We start from the raw sequence: 20,124 nt of genomic DNA, 5'->3' as shown, positions 1-20,124 counted from the left end.
ACATATAGAAAATACATGTTTGACTCCGTTCCACACTGTACTCAGGTACAGACACAAATGCACATAAACAGGATATATACACATACAATGCTTTCAGAAAGTATTCACACCCCTTGACTTTTTCCGCATTCCACAGCCTGAATAAAAATGATTACATTTAGATTTTTGTTGTCACTGACCTACACACAATACCCCATAATGTCAAAGTGGAAATATGGTTTTTGAAATTGTTACAAATTAGTAAAAAATGAAAGCTGAAATGCCTTGAGTCAATAAGTATTCAACCCCTTTATTATCTCAAGCCTAAATAAGCTCATGAGTAAACATTTGCTTAACAATTCACATAATAAGTTGCATGGACTCACTCTGTGTGTAATAATGGTGTTTATCATTATTTATGAATGACTACCTCGTCTCTGTACCCCACACATACAATTATCTGTGCATTTCAAACACAGATTCAACTACATAGACCAGAGTGGTTTTCCAATTCCTCGCAAAAAAAGAGCGTCTATTGGTAGATGGGTAAAAATACAAAAAGCTGACAATGAATATCCCTTTGAGCATGTTGTAGTTATTTATTACACTTTGGATGGTGTATCAATACACCCAGCCACTACAAAGAAACAGGTGTCCTTCCTAACTCAGTTGCCGGAGAGGAAGGAAACCGCTGAGGGTTTTCACCATGAGGCCAATGGTGACTCAAATCAAATCAAATCCAATCTTATTTGTCACATACACATGGTTAGCAGATGTTAATGCGAGTGTAGCGAAATGCTTGTGCTTCTAGTTCCGACAATGCAGTGATAACCAACAAGTAATCTAACTAACAATTCCAAAACTACTGTCTTATACACAGTGTAAGGGGATAAACATTTACATTTTACATTTAAGTCATTTAGCAGACGCTCTTATCCAGAGCGACTTACAAATTGGTGCATTCACCTTATGACATCCAGTGGAACAGCCACTTTACAATAGTGCATCTAAATCTTTTAAGGGGGGTGAGAAGGATTACTTTATCCTATCCTAGGTATTCCTTAAAGAGGTGGGGTTTCAGGTGTCTCCGGAAGGTGATTGACTCCGCTGTCCTGGCGTCGTGAGGGAGTTTGTTCCACCATTGGGGGGCCAGAGCAGCGAACACTTTTGACTGGGCTGAGCGGGAACGGTACTTCCTCAGTGGTAGGGAGGCGAGCAGGCCAGAGGTGGATGAACGCAGTGCCCTTGTTTGGGTGTAGGGCCTGATCAGAGCCTGGAGGTACTGAGGTGCCGTTCCCCTCACAGCTCCGTAGGCAAGCACCATGGTCTTGTAGCGGATGCGAGCTTCAACTGGAAGCCAGTGGAGAGAGTGGAGGAGCGGGGTGACGTGAGAGAACTTGGGAAGGTTGAACACCAGACGGGCTGCGGCGTTCTGGATGAGTTGTAGGGGTTTAATGGCACAGGCAGGGAGCCCAGCCAACAGCGAGTTGCAGTAATCCAGACGGGAGATGACAAGTGCCTGGATTAGGACCTGCGCAGCTTCCTGTGTGAGGCAGGGTCGTACTCTGCGGATGTTGTAGAGCATGAACCTACAGGAACGGGCCACCGCCTTGATGTTAGTTGAGAACGACAGGGTGTTGTCCAGGATCACGCCAAGGTTCTTAGCGCTCTGGGAGGAGGACACAATGGAGTTGTCAACCGTGAGGGCGAGATCATGGAACGGGCAGTCCTTCCCGGGAGGAAGAGCAGCTCCGTCTTGCCGAGGTTCAGCTTGAGGTGGTGATCCGTCATCCACACTGATATGTCTGCCAGACATGCAGAGATGCGATTCGCCACCTGGTCATCAGAAGGGGAAAGGAGAAGATTAATTGTGTGTCGTCTGCATAGCAATGATAGGAGAGACCATGTGAGGTTATGACAGAGCCAAGTGACTTGGTGTATAGCGAGAATAGGAGAGGGCCTAGAACAGAGCCCTGGGGGACACCAGTGGTGAGAGCGCGTGGTGAGGAGACAGATTCTCGCCACGCCACCTGGTAGGAGCGACCTGTCAGGTAGGACGCAATCCAAGCGTGGGCCGCGCCGGAGATGCCCAACTCGGAGAGGGTGGAGAGGAGGATCTGATGGTTCACAGTATCGAAGGCAGCCGATAGGTCTAGAAGGATGAGAGCAGAGGAGAGAGAGTTAGCTTTAGCAGTGCGGAGCGCCTCCGTGATACAGAGAAGAGCAGTCTCAGTTGAATGACTAGTCTTGAAACCTGACTGATTTGGATCAAGAAGGTCATTCTGAGAGAGATAGCGGGAGAGCTGGCCAAGGACGGCACGTTCAAGAGTTTTGGAGAGAAAAGAAAGAAGGGATACTGGTCTGTAGTTGTTGACATCGGAGGGATCGAGTGTGGGTTTTTTCAGAAGGGGGTGCAACTCTCGCTCTCTTGAAGACGGAAGGGACGTAGCCAGCGGTCAGGGATGAGTTGATGAGCGAGGTGAGGTAAGGGAGAAGGTCTCCGGAAATGGTCTGGAGAAGGTCTCCGGAAATGGTCTGGAGAAGAGAGGAGGGGATAGGGTCAAGCGGGCAGGTTGTTGGGCGGCCGGCCGTCACAAGACGCGAGATTTCATCTGGAGAGAGAGGGAGAAAGAGGTCAGAGCACAGGGTAGGGCAGTGTGAGCAGAACCAGCGGTGTCGTTTGACTTAGAAAACGAGGATCGGATGTCGTCGACCTTCTTTTCAAAATGGTTGACGAAGTCATCTGCAGAGAGGGGGGAGGATTCAGGAGGGAGGAGAAGGTGGCAAAGAGCTTCCTAGGGTTAGAGGCAGATGCTTGGAATTTAGAGTGGTAGAAAGTGGCTTTAGCAGCAGAGACAGAGGAGGAAAATGTAGGGAGGAGGGAGTGAAAGGATGCCAGGTCCGCAGGGAGGCGAGTTTTCCTCCATTTCCGCTCGGCTGCCCGGAGCCCTGTTCTGAGAGCTCGCAATGAGTCGTCGAGCCACGGAGCTGGAGGGGAGGACCGCGCCGGCCTGGAGGATAGGGGACATAGAGAGTCAAAGGATGCAGAAAGGGAGGAGAGGAGGGTTGAGGAGGCAGAATCAGGAGATAGGTTGGAGAAGGTTTGAGCAGAGGGAAGAGATGATAGGATGGAAGAGGAGAGAGTAGCGGGGGAGAGAGAGCGAAGGTTGGGACGGCACGATACCATCCGAGTAGGGGCAGTGTGGGAAGTGTTGGATGAGAGCGAGAGGGAAAAGGATACAAGGTAGTGGTCGGAGACTTGGAGGGGAGTTGCAATGAGGTTAGTGGAAGAACAGCATCTAGTAAAGATGAGGTCGAGCGTATTGCCTGCCTTGTGAGTAGGGGGAAGGTGAGAGGGTGAGGTCAAAAGAGGAGAGGAGTGGAAAGAAGGAGGCAGAGAGGAGTGAGTCAAAGGTAGACGTGGGGAGGTTAAAGTCGCCCAGAACTGTGAGAGGTGAGCCGTCCTCAGGAAAGGAGCTTATCAAGGCATCAAGCTCATTGATGAACTCTCCGAGGGAACCTGGAGGGCGATAAATGATAAGGATGTTAAGCTTGAAAGGGCTGGTAACTGTGACAGCGTGGAATTCAAAGGAGGCGATAGACAGATGGGTAAGGGGAGAAAGAGAGAATTACCACTTGGGAGAGATGAGGATCCCGGTGCCACCACCCCGCTGACCAGAAGCTCTCGGGGTGTGCGAGAACACGTGGACGGACGAAGAGAGAGCAGTAGGAGTAGCAGTGTTATCTGTGGTGATCCATGTTTTCGTCAGTGCCAAGAAGTCGAGGGACTGGAGGGAGGCATAGGCTGAGATGAACTCTGCCTTGTTGGCCGCAGATCGGCAGTTCCAGAGGCTACCGGAGACCTGGAACTCCACGTGGGTCGTGCGCGCTGGAACCACCAGATTAGGGTGGCCGCGGCCACGCGGTGTGGAGCGTTTGTATGGTCTGTGCAGAGAGGAGAGAACAGGGATAGACAGACACATAGTTGACAGGCTACAGAAGAGGCTGCGCTAATGCAAGGAGATTGGAATGACAAGTGGACTACACGTCTCGAATGTTCAGAAAGTTAAGCTTAAGTAGCAAGAATCTTATTGACTAAAATGATTCAAATGATACAGTACTGCTGAAGTAGGCTAGCTGGCAGTGGCTGCGTTGTTGACTTTGTAGGCTAGCTGGCAGTGGCTGCGTTGTTGACACTACACTAATCAAGTCGTTCCGTTGAGTGTAATAGTTTATACAGTGCTGCTATTCGGGGGCTAGCTGGCTAGCTAGCAGGGTTGATTACGTTACGTTGCGTTAAGAGAACGACAATAGCTGGCTAGCTAACCTAGAAAATCGCTCTAGACTACACAATTAAAGAATATGTACATAAGGATATATGAATGCGTGATGGTACAGAGCAGCATACAGTAGATGGTATCGAGTACAGTATATACATATGAGATGAGTATGTAGACAAAGTAAACAAAGTGGCATAGTTAAAGTGGCTAGTGATACATGTATTACATAAGGATGCAGTCGATGATGTAGAGTACAGTATATACGTATGCATATGAGATGAATAATGTAGGATAAGTAACATTATATAAGGTAGCATTGTTTAAAGTGGCTAGTGATATATTTACATCATTTCCCATCAATTCCCATTATTAAAGTGGCTGGAGTTGGGTCAGTGTCAATGACAGTGTGTTGGCAGCAGCCACTCAATGTTAGTGGTAGGCTGTTTAACAGTCTGATGGCCTTGAGATAGAAGCTGTTTTTCAGTCTCTCAGTCCCAGCTTTGATGCACCTGTACTGACCTCGCCTTCTGGATGATAGCGGGGTGAACAGGCAGTGGTTCGGGTGGTTGATGTCCTTGATGATCTTTATGGCCTTCCTGTAACATCGGGTGGTGTAGGTGTCCTGGAGGGCAGGTAGTTTGCCCCCGGTGATGCGTTGTGCAGACCTCACTACCCTCTGGAGAGCCTTACGGTTGAGGGCGGAGCAGTTGCCGTACCAGGCGGTGATACAGCCCGCCAGGATGCTCTCGATTGTGCATCTGTAGAAGTTTGTGAGTGCTTTTGGTGACAAGCCAAATTTCTTCAGCCTCCTGAGGTTGAAGAGGCGCTGCTGCGACTTCTTCCCGACGCTGTCAGTGTGAGTGGACCAATTCAGTTTGTCTGTGATGTGTATGCCGAGGAACTTAAAACTTGCTACCCTTTCCACTACTGTTCCATCGATGTGGATAGGGGGGTGTTCCCTCTGCTGTTTCCCGAAGTACACAATCATCTCCTTAGTTTTGTTGACGTTGAGTGTGAGGTTATTTTCCTGACACCACACTCCGAGGGCCCTCACCTCCTCCCTGTAGGCTGTCTCGTCGTTGTTGGTAATCAAGCCTACCACTGTTGTGTCGTCTGCAAACTTGATGATTGAGTTGGAGGCGTGCGTGGCCACGCAGTCGTGGGTGAACAGGGAGTACAGGAGAGGGCTCAGAACGCACCCTTGTGGGGCCCCGTGTTGAGGATCAGCGGGGAGGAGATGTTGTTGCCTACCCTCACCACCTGGGGGCGGCCCGTCAGGAAGTCCAGTTGCACAGGGCGGGGTCGAGACCCAGGGTCTCGAGCTTGATGACGAGCTTGGAGGGTACTATGGTGTTGAATGCCGAGCTGTAGTCGATGAACAGCATTCTCACATAGGTATTCCTCTTGTCCAGGTGGGTTAGGGCAGTGTGCAGTGTGGTTGAGATTGCATCGTCTGTGGACCTATTTGGGCGGTAAGCAAATTGGAGTGGGTCTAGGGTGTCAGGTAGGGTGGAGGTGATATGGTCCTTGACTAGTCTCTCAAAGCACTTAGCTTTCACCTTAGCTTTCTTGGGAACAGGAACAATGGTGGCCCTCTTGAAGCATGTGGGAACAGCAGACTGGTATAGGGATTGATTGAATATGTCCGTAAACACACCGGCTAGCTGGTCTGCGCATGCTCTGAGGGCGCGGCTGGGGATGCCGTCTGGGCCTGCAGCCTTGCGAGGGTTAACACGTTTAAATGTCTTACTCACCTCGGCTGCAGTGAAGGAGAGACCGCATGTTTTCGTTGCAGGCCGTGTCAGTGGCACTGTATTGTCCTCAAAGCGGGCAAAAAGTTATTTAGTCTGCCTGGGAGCAAGACATCCTGGTCCGTGACTGGGCTGGGTTTCTTCTTGTAGTCCGTGATTGACTGTAGACCCTGCCACATGCCTCTTGTGTCTGAGCCGTTGAATTGAGATTCTACTTTGTCTCTGTACTGACGCTTAGCTTGTTTAATAGCCTTGCGGAGGGAATAGCTGCACTGTTTGTATTCGGTCATGTTGCCAGACACCTTGCCCTGATTAAAAGCAGTGGTTCGCGCTTTCAGTTTCACGCAAATGCTGCCATCAATCCACGGTTTCTGGTTAGGGAATGTTTTTATCGTTGCTATGGGAACGACATCTTCGACGCACGTTCTAATGAACTCGCACACCGAATCAGCGTATTCGTCAATATTTTTATCTGACGCAATGCGAAACATGTCCCAGTCCACGTGATGGAAGCAGTCTTGGAGTGTGGAGTCAGCTTGGTCTGACCAGCGTTGGACAGACCTCAGCATGGGAGCCTCTTGTTTAAGTTTCTGCCTGTAGGCAGGGATCAACAAAATGGAGTCGTGGTCAGCTTTTCCGAAAGGGGGGCGGGGCAGGGCCTTATATGCGTCGCGGAAGTTAGAGTAACAATGATCCAAGGTTTTACCACCCCTGGTTGCGCAATCGATATGCTGATAAAATTTAGGGAGTCTTGTTTTCAGATTAGCTTTGTTAAAATCCCCAGCTACAATGAATGCAGCCTCCGGATAAATGGTTTCCAGTTTGCAAAGAGTTAAATAAAGTTTGTTCGACTTTAAAACCGTTACAGAGTTTAATGGCTGGGATAGGAAAAACTGAGGATGAATCAACAACAGTGTAGATACTCCACAATACAAACCTAATTGACAGAGTGAAAAGAAGGAAGCCTGTACAGAATAAAATAATATTCCAAAACATGCATTCTGTTTGCAATAAGGCACACAAGTAATGCTGCAAAAATATGTAGAAAACATTTAGTCCTGAATAGAAAGTGTTATGTTTGGGGCAAATCCAGTTTGCTTTCCACCAGACACGGGGAGATGAATTCACCTTTCTGCAGGACAAAAACTGAAAGCACAAGGCCAAATTTACACTCACTGGAGTTACTTACCAAGAAGACAGTGAATGTTCCTGAGTGGCCGAGTTACAGTTTTGAAACCGGCTTGAAAATCTATGGCAAAAGCTGAAAACAGTCGTCTAGCAATGATCAATAACTAATTTGACAGAGCTTGAAGAATTTTGAAAAGGATAATGGGCAAATGTTGCACAATCCAGGTGTGGAAAGCTCTTAAGAGACTTACCCAGAAAGACTCACAGTTGTAATCGCTGCCAAAGGTGATTCTAACATATATTGACTCAGGAGGTTGAGTACTTATCTAATCAACAAATTAGTGTTTTATTGTTCATGACTTCTCTTACAAATGTTAGACATTTTCTTCCACTTTGACATAACAGAGTATTTTGTGTAGATCGTTGACAAAAAAAAAGGCAATTAAATCTCTTAAATTTTAATTCCATTTTGTAACACAACAAGATGTGTAAAAAGTCCAGGTGTGTGAATAGTTTCTGAAGCTAATGTATGCTGTAGTCAGACATGAATGCACATAACCTGGATACACACCTTCTCTTGCACGTAAACTGTTTATACATACACAAATACAGACACATGCACTGCTTACAAACCTATCTGTGATCACAAACACATACTGTGTACACAAAAATGTGTGCTGTATACATCCACCGGCTTATATGCACACAGATATACACCCTTATAAGTACATTCTCGAAATTGAAGGAACAGCTGATGTGATAAATTAATTCAGGAATTAAGATGATAGCCGTTTTACACAGACATGCAGGAAGACACACACACACACACACACACACACACACACACACACACACACACACACACACACACACACACACACACACACACACACACACACACACACACACACACACACACACACACACACACACACACACACACACACACTGCCCTGGGCCCTTCCTTTCACGTGCTTGTGCATCGCAACGTTTCCCATGCAGGTCTCTGGGTTCAAAGAGTATAGTGTGTACTACAGACACAGTCCAGACCCCAGCAGCCAGACAGACATAGGGCAGACCCCAGCAGCCAGCCATCTAGCCAGACAGACAGACAGGCAGACAGACAGACCGTCAGGGCAGCGGTACGGGAAGGTCACCACTCAAGTTTATGCGTCAGAAAAATGCATCAAACCCATACTGCCAAGTCTACCGCATCAAATATTTTAACTTCTTCATCTTAAACTTTTTCTTACCTGGGAAGAAGTCTATTGGCCAGGAGTGACTTTCTGAAATCAAATGTTATTTTTTACATGCGCCAAATACAACAGGTATTTCACCTTAAAGTGAAATGTTTACCTAACCAACAATGGAATTTTAAGAAAAATACCAAGAAAATTTGTAAAAGTAACACATAATTAAAGATCAGCAATAAAATAACAACAGTGACGCTATACAGGGGGTACCGGTACAGTCAATGTGCAGTGGCACCATTTAGTCGAGGTAATTGAGGTAATATATACATGTAGGTAGAGTTATTAAAGTGACTATGCATAGAAAATAACCTGGAGTATCAGCAGCGTTAAAATTTTTAACCTTTATTTAAACAGGCAAGTCAGTTAAGAACAAATTCTTATTTTCAATGACGGCCTAGGAACAGTGGGTTAACTGCCTGTTCAGGGGCAGAACGACAGATTTGTACCTTGTCAGCTCGGGGGTTTGAACTTGCAACCTTCCGGTTACTAGTCCAACGCTCTAACCACTAGGCTACCCTGCTGCCCCAGGGCTTGCCGTGCAGTAGCAGAGAGAACAGTCTATGACTAGGGTGGCTGGAGTCTTTGACAATTTTTAGGGACTTCCTCTGACACCGCCTGGTATAGAGGTCCTGGATGGCAGGAAGCTTGGCCTCAGTGATGTACTGGGCCATACGCACTACCCTCTGTAGTGCCGTGCGGTCGGAGGCCGAGCAGTTGCCAAACCAGAGCATCCTGACGGGTTGCATCACTGCCTATCTCTCAACATGACTAAAGTTTGACCTTTCTCATAGCCCAGAACCAAGTCTCTCATGTGCTCTCCGAGCCAGCTGCTTGATGTTTTGCCTGTCACAAGAAACTGTTTTACCAGAGCCCCCCCACCCCCTTCATAAAATAGGGATCAGACTATGAAGGACAAATGTTACTACAGTAACAATGCATTCCATGTCCAGCTGAACGGTTTGATGCTTGCCAATAGCAAGGTGGATGGATTAAGAGCTGAGACTTAGACAGAGTTATAAAAACATGTGGAACCGTGTGACATCAAACAGGGATGACATGAGGGATCATGTTGAGACAAAGTTAACTTACAGTAGAAATCACCGTTTCTGAAACTTCTCTTGAGTTCCACCAGCCATTCCTTTTTTTTGTTGCAGTAGTGCCCCTTTTGTATTTGTTGTGTTTATTGGACAGGATAGAGAGAAACAAGTATAGAAGGAGACAGAGTGCTAGAGTGCAGTGGGATGGATTGGAGCCCATGCTGGCAGCGGTAATACACAGTACATGTCACCAACAGGCAGTGGCTGAGATCGATGGACCACCCCAGCCATTGCATTTATTTGATGTATGTTCAGTGCAAGGACACCTGATTCAAATGATCAACGAAATGTCATTTGTCACATGCTTAGTAAACAATAACAGTGAAATGCTTACTTACGGTTCATTTTCAAACAATGTAGAGTAGAAAATTAAACATAAATACAGTGAATAAAAAATTACATTTTGAATAAAAATAACATGGCTATATACAGGCAGTAGAAAATAACATGGCTATATACAGGAAGTAGAAAATAACATGGCTGTATACAGGAAGTAGAAAATAACATGGCTAAATACAGGGAGTACCAGTACCAAGTTGATGTGCAGGGATACAACGTAATAACATGGCTACATACAGGGAGTACCAGTACCTAGTTGATATACAGGGATACAATGTAATAACATTGCTATATACAGGGAGTAGAAAATAACATGGCTGTATACAGGAAGTAGAAAATAACATGGCTAAATACAGGGAATACCAGTACCAAGTTGATGTGCAGGGATACAACGTAATAACATGGCTACATACAGGGAGTACCAGTACCTAGTTGATATACAGGGATACAATGTAATAACATTGCTATATACAGGGAGTACCAGTACCTAGTTGATGTGCAGGGGTACGAGGTAATAACATGGCTATATACAGGGAGTACCAGTACCTAGTCGATGTGCAGGGGTACGAGGTAATAACATGGCTATATACAGGGAGTACCAGTACCTAGTCAATGTGCAGGGATACAACGTAATAACATGGCTATACACAGGGAGTACCAGTACCTAGTCGATGTGCAGGGGTACGAGGTAATAACATGGCTATATACAGGGAGTACCAGTACCTAGTCAATGTGCAGGGATACAACGTAATAACATGGCTATACACAGGGAGTACCAGTACCTAGTTGATGTGCAGGGGTACAACATAATAACATGGCTATATACAGGGAGTACCAGTACCTAGTTGATATACAGGGATACAATGTAATAACATTGCTATATACAGGGAGTACCAGTACCTAGTTGATGTGCAGGGGTACGAGGTAATAACATGGCTATATACAGGGAGTACCAGTACCTAGTCGATGTGCAGGGGTACGAGGTAATAACATGGCTATATACAGGGAGTACCAGTACCTAGTTGATGTGCAGGGGTATGAGGTAATAACATGGCTATATACAGGAAGTAGAAAATAACATGGCTGTATACAGGAAGTAGAAAATAACATGGCTAAATACAGGGAGTACCAGTACCAAGTTGATGTGCAGGGATACAACGTAATAACATGGCTACATACAGGGAGTACCAGTACCTAGTTGATGTGCAGAGGTACAACATAATAACATGGCTATATACAGGGAGTACCAGTACCTAGTTGATATGCAGGGATACAATGTAATAACATGGCTATATACAGGGAGTACCAGTACCTAGTTGATGTGCAGGGGTACGAGGTAATAACATGGCTATATACAGGGAGTACCAGTACCTAGTTGATGTGCAGGGGTATGAGGTAATAACATGGCTATATACAGGGAGTACCAGTACCTAGTTGATGTGCAGGGATACAACGTAATAACATGGCTATATACAGGGAGTACCAGTACCTAGTTGATGTGCAGGGGTACGAGGTAATAACATGGCTATATACAGGGAGTACCAGTACCTAGTTGATGTGCAGGGGTACGAGGTAATAACATGGCTATATACAGGGAGTACCCGTACCTAGTTGATGTGCAGGGGTACGAGGTAATAACATGGCTATATACAGGGAGTACCAGTACCTAGTCGATGTGCAGGGGTACGAGGTAATAACATGGCTATATACAGGGAGTACCAGTACCTAGTTGATGTGCAGGGGTACGAGGTAATAATATGGCTATATACAGGGAGTACCAGTACCTAGTTGATGTGCAGGGGTACGAGGTAATAACATGGCTATATACAGGGAGTACCAGTACCTAGTTGATGTGCAGGGGTACAATGTAATAACATGGCTATATACAGGGAGTACCAGTACCTAGTTGATGTGCAGGGGTACGAGGTAATAACATGGCTATATACAGGAGTACCAGTACCTAGTTGATGTGCAGGGTACAATGTAATAACATGGCTAAATACAGGGAGTACCCGTACCTAGTTGATGTGCAGGGGTACGAGGTAATAACATGGCTATATACAGGAGTACCAGTACCTAGTTGATGTGCAGGGTACGAGGTAATAATATGGCTATATACAGGGAGTACCAGTACCTAGTTGATGTGCAGGGGTACGAGGTAATAACATGGCTATATACAGGGAGTACCAGTACCTAGTTGATGTGCAGGGGTACAATGTAATAACATGGCTATATACAGGGAGTACCAGTACCTAGTTGATGTACAGGGGTACGAGGTAATAACATGGCTATATACAGGGAGTACCAGTACCTAGTCGATGTGCAGGGATACAATGTAATAACATGGCTATATACAGGGAGTACCCGTACCTAGTTGATGTACAGGGGTATGAGGTAATAACATGGCTATATACAGGGAGTACCAGTACCTAGTTGATGTACAGGGGTATGAGGTAATAACATGGCTATATACAGGGAGTACCAGTACCTAGTTGATGTACAGGGGTATGAGGTAATAACATGGCTATATACAGGGAGTACCAGTACCTAGTTGATGTACAGGGGTATGAGGTAATAACATGGCTATATACAGGGAGTACCAGTACCTAGTTGATGTACAGGGGTATGAGGTAATAACATGGCTATATACAGGGAGTACCAGTACCTAGTCGATGTGCAGGGGTATGAGGTAATAACATGGCTATATACAGGGAGTACCAGTACCTAGTCGATGTGCAGGGATACAACGTAATAACATGGCTATACACAGGGAGTACCAGTACCTAGTTGATGTGCAGGGGTACAATGTAATAACATGGCTACATACAGGGAGTACCAGTACCTAGTCGATGTGCAGGGGTACGAGGTAATAACATGGCTATATACAGGGAGTACCCGTACCTAGTCGATGTGCAGGGGTATGAGGTAATAACATGGCTATATACAGGGAGTACCCGTACCTAGTCGATGTGCAGGGGTATGAGGTAATAACATGGCTATATACAGGGAGTACCAGTACCTAGTCAATGTGCAGGGGTATGAGGTAATAACATGGCTATATACAGGGAGTACCAGTACCTAGTTGATGTGCAGGGGTACGAGGTAATAACATGGCTATATACAGGGAGTACCAGTACCTAGTTGATGTGCAGGGGTACGAGGTAATAACATGGCTATATACAGGGAGTACCAGTACCTAGTTGATGTGCAGGGGTACGAGGTAATAACATGGCTATATACAGGGAGTACCAGTACCTAGTTGATGTGCAGGGGTACGAGGTAATAACATGGCTATATACAGGGAGTACCCGTACCTAGTTGATGTGCAGGGGTACGAGGTAATAACATGGCTATATACAGGGAGTACCAGTACCTAGTTGATGTACAGGGGTACAAATTAATAACATGGCTATATACAGGGAGTACCCGTACCTAGTTGATGTGCAGGGGTACGAGGTAATAACATGGCTATATACAGGGAGTACCAGTACCTAGTCGATGTGCAGGGGTACAACGTAATAACATGGCTATATACAGGGAGTACCAGTACCTAGTTGATGTGCAGGGGTACAACGTAATAACATGGCTATATACAGGGAGTACCAGTACCTAGTTGATGTGCAGGGGTACAACGTAATAACATGGCTATATACAGGGAGTACCAGTACCTAGTTGATGTGCAGGGGTACAACGTAATAACATGGCTATATACAGGGAGTACCAGTACCTAGTTGATGTGCAGGGGTACAACGTAATAACATGGCTATATACAGGGAGTACCAGTACCTAGTTGATCACGCCCCTCATTTGTCGAATCAGGTGTGATAGTCCTGAAATACAGTAACTTGAACAGTCGGGTTACTTGAGGAAACACTGGTGCAGACTTTAGGCGAGCTATTACAGTGTCATACAAGTACTGCATTACAAATGTAAAGGTGCGTTTCTTCGGCATCTCCCAGGGGATCGCAGCTTCCACGTCAACGACGTCGACGTCCAGGTCGAGTTCAAGTCCCATCAGTGGTTTGGGGCTACGGTGCGTTCCCATGGCAACACTGTCCTGGTAAGATAGTCTACTACATTCTGTGGGATAGAAGGGAATAGGTCATCATATAACTGTCCTGTTAGAATTGCTCACAGAAATATATATAATTTTAATTTGGATTTTGATATCGTTCACAAGTTCTACACACAAGTTCTACCACAGGAGGTTGGTGGCAACTTTATTGGGGAGGACTGGCTCGTGGTAATGGCTGGAGTGGAATGGTATCAAATACATCAAACACATGTTTCAATTCCTTTTGCTCCGTTCCAGCCATTATTGTGAGCCGTCCTCCCCTCAGCAGCCTCCAATGAAGTCGACCATAGCCCCAGTCATAAAAAGCTTTTTACTATGTGTCAGGGATGTGTATCAACATCTGACAGTTGACAGTTGTGAAGTTTGTGTGTTGTTTTGAATGCCTTTCTTGAATGTCTCCAAGGCTTGTGCCCCAAGATATTACTGGAGAACGGAACACGATGCCCCCTTCTCGGATGCCACAGGAACCTGCTACCTCTCCGTGGACAACCTCAAGACATTTGTGGAGTACGCCCCCTGTCGCACAGGTACAGTACTGCAACAACATCCTTATCCAAAATACTGTACCTGAAGTCAATTGAATGAAGTAGTGACGAAACATGCAGCCACAGATTTGTCTCGTGAGGATGAGGGCCAAATCCTCACTTTAGATCCAACATTCTTATAAATTGACCACTGATGTCAATGGGAGATTTGTGTGCTCACAATGTTATGATTGTTACATGGAGCGGAGCAGTTGAACCCAAGAGCAGACTCAGACAAGGAGACTGGGATACGGTAACCAAGGTATTTATTGAAATACAGGGGAAGATGGGGTGCAGGCCAGGGAAAGCTTGGACAGGTTACAGGGAGCCAGGTGCTGAGGCTGGAGCGAGGGGAGTTGGGGCTGGGTAAGCAGGTCCGGAGAGGAATCCAAGGAAACAGTAGAGTGGGGAGGTCCAGGACAGAGTAGCAGGACTGACGAGACGTGGGACTGGAGACAGGGACCAGAGTCAGAGAGGACAGAACTGTAGTGGAGAGGAAAACAGCATCAGGCTAGGGGAAACAGGCACAACACGAAAGCAGGATCTATGCAGAAACAAACAGCAAAAAACACAGACTGACTGAGCAGAGGTTACGATCTGGCAGCGTAGAAGTGACAGGGCTGAGTATTTGTAGAGGTCTTGATTATGGAACAGGTTGCAGCTGGTGGGGATCTGCTCTGCCTCCAGCACACCTGTCTCCGCCCACACAATCACACACACACAGAGATAGAAAGAGGGAGAGAGCACTGGGGGAGTGGCGGCAGGTTAGGGAGACACAGGAGGAACAGTAGAGGGCATGGCAGGCGCAGATGTAACAATAATATTGCCCAGGGCCAGGTTTCTCATAACGATGGAAGCCTAGGCTTCCGAGTGATTTTAAAGATGCGAGGGCTTTAAAGATGCATCTTTCCTACAACCGAGGAAGATAATACGCTTTTCTCAAAACACCATGCAGAGAGAACGTTCGATAAGGCCGTCATTGAAGCATGTGACGATACTGATAAGATTGAAATAAAGGGAGCGTTGCTCTCTGATCAGCTTCTTCCAATCAAATCTTACCTAAACATTATAATTGTTTCATAATACTGACGACGGATCAGCTTAGATTAGAGAGATAGTACCACCTACGGCTGCAAATATTGAGGCAGCTTATTCAAATGCTTAGCCAATAAAAATGCACTGAATCACAGAATTGGTACAGCATTGTGCACGTGTTAGGCTACACATCATGAAATATATTAAGACAAATTACAGACCGTAGCAAAATAGAACTCAATTGATTGAAAATTAAATATACTTCAATATGATTGAAATAGGCCTTTAGCATACTGTTTATTTTTTAATGCAGTCATCTCGGTTTTCATTTGTTTTTATCAATTGCAAAGACATTGGCGACTTTGTATTTTTAGTCAACTTCTTGTGAAGTTATCGGTGGTCACAGAGAGATGGATAAATCATGTGATTCTATGTTTAGCGGAGATCTTCTGTGAGTAAAGTGACTTGGGAGGGCAAAAAAGCATCTAACGGCACACTTAGCTGTTCTACGAGTGGTCTGAGGCAGGCTTTAGATTACGAGTTTTAACAATGGGAAATAGCTCAGAGATTTAATGAGTCTCCTACGAAAGGTTCTAACAATGAAACATAATCTTAACATGCTTTTGGGAAACTAGGCCCTGGATTGGCCATTTGGGTGGTGGCCTTATCAATGTTTTCTGCATCTCTTCCTTTTACCTTAGAGAGACATGGTCCTGCAGGACAGGGCTACTGTCAGGGTGGGTTCAGTGCTGACTTCACCAAGGTACGTTGAACAGAACAAGGAACAATTCCTTAACAAACAATTCAAAAGAGATTCTCTTTTAGTTTTTAATGGGGCAAACTCCTTATGTTCTGGGGGGCTGTTCCAGAAAGCAGGATCAGTAAGTTAGAGATTTTTGTATGGGGAGGCAGGTAGCCCCTCCGCACCTCTCTAAAAACCTGTGTGTGTGCTGTGTGTGGGTCTTTTGGAGGGGTTGGGTTTAAAGTGGAAGTAGAATTTTGGTTGGCCTTAGCCAATCTTAGCCAGGTAACTGTCCCAGACATTCTGAATTAACTTCCAACTAAGCAACAAACAACCATATTCAAGTTTTGCTTTCCGAATGATTTAGGATATGTCTTATTTGACTGCTTATCAAAGTAAGCTGGCTAACTGAATGATCCTGCTTTCTGGAACAGCCCACTGAATGAATACTGTATGTTTAGTCATATAACATAAGACTTACAATGGAGTTTGAACAGTTGCTTGATACCTAAGGTTCTCATCAGAGTGGTGGTTTTCTGCGTGTTTCAGGATGGGAAGGTTGTTCTCGGAGGACCAGGAAGCTTTTACTGGCAAGGTGAGTGCACTATTAGATTTATGATAGGATCCTATTGAGACCATATGTGGATTACTATGAACTGGCTCAAATACAGAATGTAGAGATAGCATACAGTAAAGCTTAGAAAACTATACTGGGAATTCCCACTGTCACATTTTTATTAGACAGGTACAGTGGAGAGAGACATGTACAGTGGAGAGAGACATGTACAGTGGAGAGAGACAGGTACAGAGGAGAGAGACAGGTACAGTGGAGAGAGACAGGTATAGAGGAGAGAGACAGGTACAGTGGAGAGAGACAGGTACAGTGGAGAGAGACAGGTACAGTGGAGAGAGACAGGTACATTGGAGAGAGACATGTACAGTGGAGAGAGACAGGTACAGAGGAGAGAGACAGGTACAGTGGAGAGAGACAGGTACAGTGGAGAGAGACAGGTACAGTGGAGAGAGACGGGAGAAAGAGCTTTGTATGTGTCAGTATAGTGAAAGGGCGGGTTTGGAACTTGCGCAGACAACGGCCTATTTTTCCCCAAGCGGTGAAGTTATCCCCTACACCATCCACAGGGCCAAACCTCGACAATCATTTTAGTGCAGCTAAAAAACATAGTTCAAAAATATTTTCCCCATCCTTTCCGGCCAACAGGTCAACTAGTCTCAGCCACCACAGAGGAAATTGTCAAGGCCTACTTCCCATCCTACTTCCTGCTCTCTGTTACTGGGCAGATCCAGACTCGGCAGGTGCAGGGGAGCTATGACGACAGCTACCTCGGTTAGTATGGTCCACTTCTTCATTGGAGCTACAGTAGCTAGAGGCTGCATCTGACACCCTATTCCCCTCACAGTGCACTGCTTTTGATCAGAGCACTAAGTGGTGGCCTTTCTTGATTTCTCATTGCTCTCACTCTTCTCTCTCTCTTCTCTCTTTTCTCTCTCTTTCTTTCTTTCTCTTGTTCTCTCTCCACCTTTCTTTCTCTCATTATCTTTCTTTCTATCTATCTTTCTCTCTTTCCCCCTCTCTCTCTCTTTCTCACTCTTGCTTGCTCTCCCACTCGCTCTCTCGTTCTCTCACTCTCATTCCAGGTTACTCTGTTGCCGGCGGGGAGTTCAGTGGAGATGATATTGAAGGTGAGTGTCATATTTACAGCACCAACTTATACTTAGCTCGAGCATGATTGGGCTTTGGGTTTGCTTACCCCATATCCCTGTCTAATAGTTAACCATCTAAAGACCCCCTGTGCTCTAATATACTAATGTGCTCTAGTCATTAGAGCATTAGTCATTAGAGCATTAGTCATTAGAGCATTAGTCATTAGAGCGCTAGTCTTTAGAGCTTTTGTCATTAGAGCGTTAGTCATTCGAGCGCTAGTCATTAGAGCGCTAGTCATTAGAGCGCAGGTCATTAGAGCGCAGATCATTAGAGTGCTAGTCATTAGAGCGTTAGTCATTAGAGTGCTAGTCATTAGAGAGCTAGTCATTAGAGCGCTAGTCATTAGAGAGCTAGTCATTAGAGCGCTAGTCATTAGAGAGCTAGTCATTAGAGCGCTAGTCATTTGAGCGCTAGTCATTAGAGAGCTAGTCATTAGAGTGTGTGAATGTATCAGAGCATAAGATAATAATGTACTTATCACATGTCTTTATAGTCTATTGTAGTAAGCACTTGACAGATAGTATTCTTGAACAGAAGACGTTTAAAACGAGGCAACTTGACTCTCACTAATATATTTCCCTGAAGCTTGTCCAGTTCAGTAACTCACTCAAAGCCACAACAGGAATATTTTCAACACTGACTTATTTTAAAAGAAAATAAAAACTTGCGGGCTGGGCTTGCCTGTATCACTTAAGTTATTAAGCTTGTACAGTATCATAGATTTCCCATGCACCGGCAACAAACAAGCCTCAGCTTTCCCTATTTTAAACACTGGGTTATTACCAGCAAAGTTTTGACCCTTGTGTATTTGGAAGTGCTTGGACTCAACTGCTCTCTCCAATCTTTTAAACTTATTTTCTTTCTTTCTTTCTCATTTTCTGTCTTTTCAGACTTCATCACCGGAGTTCCCAAAGGACTCATGCTGCATGGTTTAGTAAGGAGTCCTCACATATTTATACATCATCATTCATTCTAGATGAAAGTTAACGATGGTTAACATAATAAGGATGACATTGGGGTGACATAGAACAGGAGTCAGCAATAGGCGGCTCACGGACCAAAACCGGCCTGCGAGTGTTTTCTTTTGGGCCGCCCAAAGATTGCATTCAAATATATTTTTGTTTTTGATCAAATAAGACCAAATCAAATCACCAGGAATTCAGTTAAAACATGTAATTCAGGAAATCTGTTCCCAAGTATTCCTACAAATAAAAAGAGAGACACGCAGTATGTGATCATGTCTCAATGTAATCAAGGTATGAAATGATTACATTTACATTTACATTTAAGTCATTTAGCAGACGCTCTTATCCAGAGCGACTTACAAATTGGTGCATTCACCTTATGACATCCAGTGGAACAGCCACTTTACAATAGTGCATCTAAATCTTTTAGGGGGGTGAGAAGGATTACTTATCCTATCCTAGGTATTCCTTAAAGAGGTGGGGTTTCAGGTGTCTCCGGAAGGTGGTGATTGACTCCGCTGTCCTGGCGTCGTGAGGGAGTTTGTTCCACCATTGGGGGGCCAGAGCAGCGAACAGTTTTGACTGGGCTGAGCGGGAACTGTACTTCCTCAGTGGTAGGGAGGCGAGCAGGCCTGATTGTATTTGAAAATAACAATCTCTTTTTGGGATTACTTGTGGTCAATGTGCAGTGTACAAATTATTATGATTATGTTCCTGCCACCTAACCATCCGCTCGGACAAAAATCGTCCCGTGGCTGAATCTAGTTGCCTACCCCTGACATAGATGTAACGTATGTTACTGTAGAGAGAAAAAAGGGAGTGAGAGGATGCCAAAATATAAACAGGGGGAATATCCATAGAAAGATACAGTAAAATATTTTAATTTGGTTACATTCACATCCACTGCAGGAAGTGTATTAATAGGGAGATTTAAAGAGATAAATATATTGAATGCAGATAAACAAGCATGAAATGCATACATATCATAAATGGACAGTCATTTTGTTGATGGCTCTACTACAATCATGGTTGATAACTGAAGGTATTTTACTAACTCTCTCAATGCAGGTGTCATTACTCAATGGGACAGATCTGAAATCCATGCTGAACCTAACTGGAGAACAGGTTGGTGCACATCTGCTTAACAGCAAGGGGGCTAGACTATACTGTACTTTTGGCTCCTCTGTTCTGATATGTGGGTATATATAGGGGGGGGAGGGGGGGGGGCTGAAG

General features: G+C 45.2%; 1 protein-coding gene across 1 annotated transcript in view; it reads left to right on the top strand.

Annotated features, from left to right (window-relative positions):
* Positions 1 to 20,124, top strand: part of LOC118399708 (integrin alpha-5-like) — a 73,961-nt gene that overhangs the window by 24,135 nt on the left and 29,702 nt on the right. Inside the window, exons 3-10 of the mRNA XM_052473947.1 lie at positions 13,787 to 13,887; positions 14,306 to 14,429; positions 16,163 to 16,224; positions 16,753 to 16,798; positions 17,423 to 17,548; positions 17,860 to 17,904; positions 18,817 to 18,860; positions 19,960 to 20,016. Of these exons, the coding sequence (XP_052329907.1) occupies positions 13,787 to 13,887; positions 14,306 to 14,429; positions 16,163 to 16,224; positions 16,753 to 16,798; positions 17,423 to 17,548; positions 17,860 to 17,904; positions 18,817 to 18,860; positions 19,960 to 20,016 (605 nt within the window). The remainder of the gene's footprint in view (positions 1 to 13,786; positions 13,888 to 14,305; positions 14,430 to 16,162; positions 16,225 to 16,752; positions 16,799 to 17,422; positions 17,549 to 17,859; positions 17,905 to 18,816; positions 18,861 to 19,959; positions 20,017 to 20,124) is intronic.

The sequence above is a fragment of the Oncorhynchus keta genome, chromosome 21 (genome assembly GCF_023373465.1).
Source record: "Oncorhynchus keta strain PuntledgeMale-10-30-2019 chromosome 21, Oket_V2, whole genome shotgun sequence".
NCBI lineage: Eukaryota > Metazoa > Chordata > Actinopteri > Salmoniformes > Salmonidae > Oncorhynchus > Oncorhynchus keta.
This window is presented reverse-complemented; position numbering and strand designations above follow the sequence as displayed.